General features: G+C 58.6%; 1 protein-coding gene across 1 annotated transcript in view; it reads left to right on the top strand.

Moving 5' to 3' along the window:
• The window catches only part of KCP (kielin cysteine rich BMP regulator), a 22,674-nt gene that overhangs the window by 977 nt on the left and 12,950 nt on the right, over positions 1–8,747 (top strand). The window contains 12 exon segments of the mRNA XM_081800911.1: positions 432–734; positions 823–899; positions 1,593–1,677; positions 3,740–3,822; positions 4,048–4,141; positions 5,053–5,135; positions 7,282–7,375; positions 7,533–7,612; positions 7,689–7,782; positions 8,091–8,176; positions 8,250–8,331; positions 8,569–8,728. Of these exon segments, the coding sequence (XP_081657037.1) occupies positions 432–734; positions 823–899; positions 1,593–1,677; positions 3,740–3,822; positions 4,048–4,141; positions 5,053–5,135; positions 7,282–7,375; positions 7,533–7,612; positions 7,689–7,782; positions 8,091–8,176; positions 8,250–8,331; positions 8,569–8,728 (1,321 nt within the window).

The following is an 8,747-nucleotide window of genomic DNA, read 5'->3' on the forward strand; positions in this document are numbered from 1 at the left end:
GCGGGGTAGGGCAGGTCTTGCGTCCTTAGAGGAAAGAAGGGTTGGGCTGGGGGGAGGGGGGCGGGAACTGTAAAATAGAGTTTGGTTTTTAAATGCACATGGAGAAGTTCTTATATGAACGGTTCTTAATATTGATTCTTCCATACAAATGAAGAATCTCCAGAGTATTGGTTTTATCAATTTAGATGTTCATGTCCTTTCATGTATTTGGCCAACACTATGGAGCACCTACTGTACGTAAGGCCTCATCAGAAAGGATTTTGGATGGATAAAGGTCTTCGATTGTTGGGGAGAGGGGATTGGTCCGCTTCTGTCCAAAGGAGAGGTCTGGGGGCCCCGGGCTCCCCTGGGAGCCTGTCCAGACTCCAGATCTTGAGAACTGTGGCTAAACTAGGTGCTGCCTGGAAGGGACCCACCTGTGCCTGGAACAGTCAAATTGCCTTCTCGCTCTGCTCAGTCTTCACACCCCACATATCTGCCGGATGTGTCGGATGGGGCGGAGCTGAGCCAGCACCTCCTACCTTCCCCTCCGTCTTTCCCCCAGAACAAGGAGCTGCAGGCGAGGGTGAGGCGGCTGGAGTCCTGTGAATGCCGCCCCGCTTCTGCCCAGTGCTGGGGACTGGGGCGGGCCTGGCCCGAGGGTGCTCGCTGGGAGCCCGACACCTGCACAGCCTGTGTCTGCCGGGACGGGGCTGTGCGCTGTGAGCCCAAGCCTGGCCTGCCCCATTGCCATGGTGAGTGCCACCCTATCTGCCTGCCAGGACCACCTGGGCACCTGGGGATGGCCGTGAGGGCCTGAGTGATGGCCTGTCTCCTCCCCAGGCTGCAGCCACAACGGTCAGGCCTATGGCCACGGGGAGACCTTCTCCCCAGACGCCTGCACCACCTGCCACTGCTTGGTGAGTTCCCGTGACCCACCTGCATATCCCATACCTGTCCCCCTCACCTGCCTCACTTAAGTTACCAGTCACTGCAGCCTCGTGTGCTGGAAGTTGAGTAATGGGGTCTGCCCGCCCCTCCCCCAAAGCCTTGCCACCAGTGGCTCCAGCTGATTCCAAGTGGCTCTGTTTTCTGGAGCTCAACACCCCCACACATACACATGGTGGGGGGCCCCCAAGCCCCTCTGATTTGGGCCTGGCAAACAGTGGCATGGAGGGCAGAGGGGATGGAGCTGCTTGTCTTCCTACATCACCCCCTCACCTGTGGACCCTCCCTGTCCCTGCTCATCCGTCTGTCCCTGTCACCTACCCGCCTGGTCTCCCTCACTTGGCTCCACATCCACCTTCTTCCAGCTTTTCCCTCCTCGCTCCTCCATTGAGGAAGCTCTCGGTTCCCTTCCTAGGACCTTTCCATTCTGGGAACTTGCTGGCACGGGGAAGAGATGGTTTCTGGGGCTCCAGAGAAGCAGGAGATGATGGGGGTGGGGGTAGGATGTCTCTTTTCTGCCCTCGGACTGAGGATAGCCCATGTACCCTGAGCCGCCTCTGCCTCTTGCTCCTCCACTGTGTCGCTGCCGAGGGTGAGCTTTCGGGTCCGGAGGCCAGGCCCTCAGCGTTCTGACGCCACGCAGCCACCCGTCGGCTTCCCCACAGGGAGGGGCCATAACCTGTACCGAGAAGCTGTGCCCAAGGGGACCCTGCCCGGAGCCGGGAGCATGCTGTCCGCACTGTGAGCCAGGTCAGCCCCCCACCAGACCCGGCCCCACCTCCTGCACTCATTCTGGGGGCCCCCAGAGCCACCGTGTGCCCCCCCCCCGCCACGTGCCCAGAGGGTGCCTGCCCACTCACTCTGGCAGTGGTTCGGGGAATTCAGAACCGAAGCACAGCCCGCAAATACGGACTCTGGCCTGGGACTGAGCCAGAGCCTCTGTCTGACCTTTTTCCTGCCCTCAGGGGGCTTCTAACCTAGTTGAGAGGATAAACTGAAAGCTAATACAACACAAGATTTAAGATCCAGTGACCAGATTCAAAGAACTATAGGAGGGCAGTGTGTGGTTAGCCGCCGGAGGAGATGGTGGGAAGGCAGGGGTCTCCACTCAAGACTGTGTCGGGGCGGGTCATCTGAGCCGCACCTTCAAGGGAAAGTGATTTCAGCGGAAGGAGACAGTACTCAATGACCCTTCGGGCACAAGAACAGGGTGGGGAGAGGTGCGTTGTAGGAAATCAGTCTGGAAAGGCCCAGTGGGAAGAGCCTGCTGTAAGCCTTGCAGCTTGGACTTTCTTCTGGGGGCAATGGGGAGCCACTGAAGGCTGCAGAGCCAGAATGTGGCTTGTTCAAAGGAGCGTTGTAGGAATATTCATCTGGTTTGGGCTAGATGCGAGAGACCAGTTAGTGGGCTAGCACAGTAGTCATCTAGGCATGGAGCCAGGGAGTCAGGGATGGCAGTGGCTGCAGAGGGAGGGAGGGGTGCTTCTAAAGCATGGGCGACTGGTCAGATCCAGGCGAACAGTAGGAAGCTAGGAGGGCAGTGGTGCCAGGGATGTGAAGAGAGGTGGGAGGAGATGGACGCAGTGGCCCTGCTGAGGGATGTCACTAGCTCGTAGTCAAGGAATAGGGTTGTCAGATTTAGCAAAGAGAATACGGGATGCCTTGTTAAATTGGAATTTCGCACACAAACAACACATACTTTTTTAGTGTAAGTACGTCTCCTGCAATATTTGGAACATACTCATACTAAAAAAAAGTATAGATTGTCTATATGGAATTCAAGTTCAACTGAGCATCCTATATTTTATCTAGCAGAATATCAGCTGGTAGTGTGAAGGGTGGGTCAGGGGCTCAGGGGACCAGTGGGTCTGGAAATGGAGCCTGGGCGTCTTGGCCCGAGATGAGGAGGGGAGTATCTGGAGCTGATGCATCTCAAAGACAAGGGACACACACGCACACACGCACGTGCCCTCACGCAAGCACGCCCACACGCACGCACACACGCACCGAGCTTTCAGGATACGAGGTGCCTTGAGGCCACTGCTAGCTCGTATATCTTCGGTGAAATTTTTTGAAAAGGCACCCTTTCCTCAACACTTCTATGGTAAAATAATGGACATCTACTGATTATGTTTGAGTCAGACACTTGACTGCCATCTGCTGGAAAGTTGTAGTAAGTATAAAAATCTCTGGTTATCGCCTGAATGGTGCCCTTCGATGTGGTACTTGTGGGAGCTTTTGCTCCAGTACTATGGGTCTCTTACGCGGGGGGGCCTGGCCCCGGTCTTACAGGCTGCCCCGGAGGCCACAGGGCCGGGGAAACGTGGCATCCAGAGCCCTGTGTCATCTGCACCTGCCAGGTAAGGGAATCAGAGCCCGGGCCCGGCCACCACGCACATCCCTGATGCTCGGCATACCCCCGGCCTGGCAGTGCCAAGCCCAATCTGGGGGCCAGACAGAGCTGCTGCCGCCCCCCAGGCGTCGAGGCTGCAGCCTGCTAGGCCCCCTAGGCCAGCAGAGTAAGTGAGCGTGGGCAGTGGAGAGGGAGGGAGGGCTCAGTGTCTGCCCTGCAGGCAGGGACCGTGCGGTGCCAGGGGCCCTCATGCCCAGAGCTCAACTGCCTGGAGAGCTATACCCCGCCTGGGGAGTGCTGCCCCGTCTGCCGGCCAGGTGACCTCCTGCCCTGCCTCGCCCCTCCACCCCCTCAGCCCCCGAGGGTCCAGTACCTACTTGGGGTCATGCCTTCCCTTGGGTGATGTCCACTCACCCTGCTCTCTGCTGACCAGCCTATCATCCTGGCAACCCTCCCCAGGCTGTGAATATGAGGGGCAGTCCTATGAAGAGGGGGCCAACTTCCTGTCCAGCTCCAACCCTTGTCTCCAATGCTCCTGCCTGGTAAGTCCCACCACCCCGCCTTTGTCCAGGCCCTGCTCCTCCTTATTCACTCCCTGCCCCACCTTGGGCCACCCCTGCTGCCCTTTCATCCCCTCGTGTACCTTCCAAGACCTGCTGCCAGTGAGGTTTCCCTCCATCCCGGCCCTGTGCCCCACCCCCCCGCCAAGGGTGTCGCGCCCTTGCCCACCCCGCGCTCTCTGGGAGCCGGCTGTCTGTGCATTACAGAGCGGCCTGGTTCGCTGTGTGCCCATGAAGTGTCCACCCAGCCCCTGCCCTGAGCCGGTCCCAAGGCCTGGGCGCTGCTGCCCGACCTGCCAAGGTAGGAGCCCTGACCCTTCCCTGGTGGAGCTCCCGGCGGGGAAGTCACGCCATTTCTTCCACAACAGAGCTCATTCTGCTGGCTCTGACCTGGGGGGTTTGGTCAGTGGGGGAGCGATGCCGGGTCAAGCCTGCTCTGGAGCTGAGGTGTCTGGGCTCAGATTCTGCCCTTGCCACGTCATGGCTGTGTGCCTCTGAGGGAGTTACTCCGTGCCTCAGTTCCCCATTTGTGAGGTGTGGATAATGACATTCTATACCCTGATAAATGTTGACCATTATTACCTACTCTGGGCACGGAGGACAGAGGCGGGCCCTCGGCGCGGACAGCTAGAGGGTGATGCTGAGTCGCACACCAGTACTACCGAAAAGGCAGGATGAGGATCAGGTGCCAGGTACTGTGGAAACTCAGAGGAAGGAGACCCAATCCAGCCTAGACACAGGAAGGAGAGCGTCCCGGAGACAGCGTGTCCTGAGGGAGCCCTCAGCATAAAGAGCAGTTAGCTATGTGATGGGAGGAATAAGGTGGAGGGCATCCCAGGAAGAGAGGACAGCTTGCACAAAGGTGTGGGACTGACAGTGTGAGGTGGGTGTGTGTTAGGGGGGAAGGTGCAAGCACACACGAATGGCCAAACCCTGCAGTGGGAGATGAGGGGAGGCCGAGGGCAGGGGGAGGAGGGCGTGGCCGCGCTGGGTCCTGGGAGGCCCGGAAGGGCAGGCTAAGGAGCTTGGGTCTTACCCTGTCTGGGGTCCTGGGAGCCCCCAGGAGTCTAGGCAGAGGCATGACGTGGTCTGGTTTGGGCTCAGGAGAGAGCCCCCCGAGGGCATGTGGAGGAAGGTGGGGGCAGCCTGAAGCCGGCAGCCAGGCGGGCTGCCACCAGGCTTCCTCTCCGCCCATCTTCACCCCCACCCCAGGCTGCACGGAAGGTGGCTCTTACCGGGAGCATGGCCAAGAGTGGACGGCTCCTGGGGACCCATGCCGGATCTGCCAGTGCCTGGTGAGCCCCGCCGCTGCTCCCACACCCAGCCCCACCATATTCATTCCTTCATTTCACTGAGCACGTCCCATAGGCCCTGGCAGGGGACAGAGGTGGAGAAGACCTGATCCTGGGCTCTGTGAGGTGGGGGGTTGGGGGACGGGGCTGTGCCTGTCTGTGTGCCAAGTTCTGAGCATAGCAGGTGTGCAGCACGGATTTGTGAAGGTACTCAAAGAGCTCACAAGCTCCAGGAGTGAGACAGGGCAGGATAGGACAGGCAGCAACAGCTCCCGGGAGAGAGAAATGCAGATTTCCTCGAGCCATCTAGAACTGGGCTGTCCAATCTGTAACCTACTGCGTGTGGCCACTGAGCCCTGGAAATGGGGCCATCCAATCTGAGATGGGCTGGAGTGTAAAAGGTGCATGGGATTTTAAAGACTTAATACAAAAGAAAGGAATATAAAAGATCTCATTAATACTCTATGTTGGATTGTATGTTGAAATAACTGTTGGATGTATTGAGTTGAATGGACTATCTTAAAATTTAGTTTTATCTGCTTCTTTCTACTTTTTGAAATTTGACTACCAGAGAATTTAAAGTGACTTGTGACTTGTGTTATGTTAGCACAGATCTGGAAAATCTTCATGGGAGGGATGGGTTTAGGTCTTAAAGGGTGAGTAGAATTTAAGCAGGGAGAAATGAGGAAAGACATGCCAGGTGCTATAGACTGAATGTTTGTGCCCCACCCCCACACAGCGCAATTCATATGTTGAAATCCTAACCCCCAAGGTGCTGGTATGAGGAGGTGGGGCCTTTGGGAGGTGTTCAGGTCTCGAGGGTGGAGCCTTTGTGAAAGGGATTAGTGTCCTTGTAGAAGGGACCCCAGAGAACTAGCTCCTCCTCTCTTCAGCCATGTGAAGACACATTGAAAAGACAGGTGTCTAGGAACCTGGAAGCAGGTCCTTACCAGGCACTTCTGGCACCTTCACCTTGCTCTTGGACTTCCCAGCCTCCGGAACTGTGAGAACTAAATTTCTGTTGTTTATAAGCCCCCCAGCCTATGGGATTTCACTTCAGCAACCCAAATGGTTGCACCCACACCCTCTGCAAGGATGTGCTCCCCCTCCCTGCTCGCACGGACCACCCTCCCCAACACCTGTGAGAAAGAGTCACTGGCTGTCCACTTATGGGACTGGCCGGGGGGGACCCCGATGCAGGTGTGAGTTCAAGGGGTGGGGTCTGGGTGGGAAGGGCCGTGGGGGATAGCAGCAGCTACAGTCGGATTGCCAGCTTCCAGAGGTGGAGGTCACACCAGGCACCGCATCTCATTACATTCCCATAACAGGCTATGGGGACAGAACTATATTTTTTTAAGATTTTATTCATTTATTTGAGAGAGAGAGCACGAGCAGGGGGGAGGGGCAGACTCCCTTCTGAGCAGGGAGCCCGATGGGGGGCTCGATCCCCGGATCCTGGGATCATGACCTGAGCCGAAGGCAGACCCTTAACGACTGAGCCACCCAGGTGCCTGAGGACAGAACTATTATTGTCTTTTTTCAGATGGGTAAACTGAGTCACAGAGTGCTTCAGTAACATGCTGGGTTATACATCTGTATTAGTTTTCTAGGGCCACCATAACAAAGTAGCACAAACGGATTGGCTTAAACAACAGAAATGTATCGTCTTGTGGTTCAAGAGATCAGAAGTCCAAGATCAAGGTGTCAGCAGGTTTGGTTCCTTCTGAGGGCTGTGACAGGGAATCTGTTCTAGGCCTCTCTCCTAGCTTCTGGTGGTTTGCTGGCGATCCTTGGCATCCCTCGGCTTCTCCCTTCATCTTTGCGTGTTGCTCTCCGTGTGTGTGTGCGTGTGTGTGTGTGTGTGTGTGTTCAAATTTCCCCTTTTTACAAGGACACAGTTATTGGAGGGGCCATCCCACTCCTGACCTCATCTCAATTAATTACATCTGCAATGACCCTGTTTCCAAATAGGCCACGTTCTGACATGCTGGGGGTTAGGACTTCAACATGGGAATTTGGGGGGGACACAGTTCAACCCGTAACAACATCTAATAAGTGGATCGCAGGGACTCAATTGCTGCTCCTGCCGCGTGACGGAGCTCTAAAGGCCCCTTCCCCTGCCCCTTCCGCCCCCTCCGCCCCCTCCCAGGAGGGCCACGTTCAGTGCCGCCAGCAAGAGTGCACCGGCCTGTGTCCGTACCCTGCGCGGCCCCTGCCAGGCACCTGCTGCCCGCTGTGTGATGGTGAGTCGGTGAGTGGCGCCTGGGGCGGGCATTCAGAGAGCTCACGGACGGCCCAGCTCGGGCTCCCACGAAGGCCAGGACCAGGACGTGCAGCAGTGTGTGTGTGTGTCGGGGGTGGGGTCCTGAGGAGGGTCTGAGGCACCCTCTCCCCCAACAGGCTGTTTCCTAAATGGGCGGGAGTACCGCAGCGGAGAGCCGGTGGGCTCTGGGGACCCCTGCTCGCACTGTCGCTGCGCTGTGAGTGTGGCTGCCTGGCAGGGAGGGCCTGGCTCCCGGGCCTGCCTCTCGAACGCTGACCAGGCCCTATCCGCAGAACGGGAGCGTCCAGTGTGAGCCTCTGCCCTGCCCACCTGTGCCCTGCAGACACCCAGGCAGGATCCCTGGGCAGTGCTGCCCAGTGTGTGACGGTGAGCTGGGGCCTCGAGTCACCTGGAGAGGGGCAGGCACTGGCCCCAGGGAGGCTCAGGGGTGGGCGCAGGCGTTGGGACCTATGGGAAGCCCCTTGGACTACAGTACGGGAGAAGGCCTTGATAAGCCTAAGCTCCCGTCACCACGTCCTCACCTCCCCTTCTCATGGCCAACTGGGCCCCGGGATCCTGGAGGTAGGGGAGCCTGGCACAGCAGGGCGGGCGGTGGCTGCCTCGAGGTGATGTGAGGCTTCGCCGGCAGCCTCCAGCTCTGTCCCCCGCCCCGGTCCTCCTGTCCTCCAATCCAGGCTGTGAGTACCAGGGACACCAGTATCAGAGTGGGGAGACCTTTAGACTCCAAGAGAGTGGGCGCTGCATCCGCTGCTCCTGCCAGGTAGCCAGTCCCGCCCTCTCACGCCCCAGATCTGTGTCAGCCCTTGAGGACCCTTAGCCAACGTCCCTCCTAGGCCGGCGAGGTCTCCTGTGAGGAGCAGGAGTGCCCGGTTGCCCCCTGCACGCTGCCTGCCTCTGGCCCCCAGCTCTGCCCAGGTAGGTGTGGGGAGGGGGGGGGGAGGGAGGAACAGCTTCACAGGAGGGCTGCGTCCAGCCGCTGCAGATGGAAGGGGTTCCTTCACAGGGAGGGGGGCACTGCCGGGCCCACCAACCAGTCCGGTGTGTGTTCAGAGGCCACCGTGGGGATGGCAAAGCCAGGGTCCCGTGGTCTGGGAAGGTCAGGGACGGCTGGAGGCGTCCAGGTTGCCCTGGTGACAGCCCCCCTCGCTCTAGCCTGTGTGCTCGATGGAGAGGAGTTTGCCGAGGGGGTCCAGTGGGAGCCTGATGGTCAGCCCTGCACGGCCTGCGCCTGTCACGATGGCGTGCCCATGTGTGGGGCGGTGCTCTGCTCCCCAGCCCCCTGCCAGCACCCTACCCAGCCCCCCGGTGAGTGCTCCACCCGGATCTGGCTC

The sequence above is a fragment of the Leptonychotes weddellii genome, chromosome 12 (genome assembly GCF_054177405.1).
Source record: "Leptonychotes weddellii isolate Sample4059 chromosome 12, ASM5417740v2, whole genome shotgun sequence".
Lineage (NCBI taxonomy): Eukaryota > Metazoa > Chordata > Mammalia > Carnivora > Phocidae > Leptonychotes > Leptonychotes weddellii.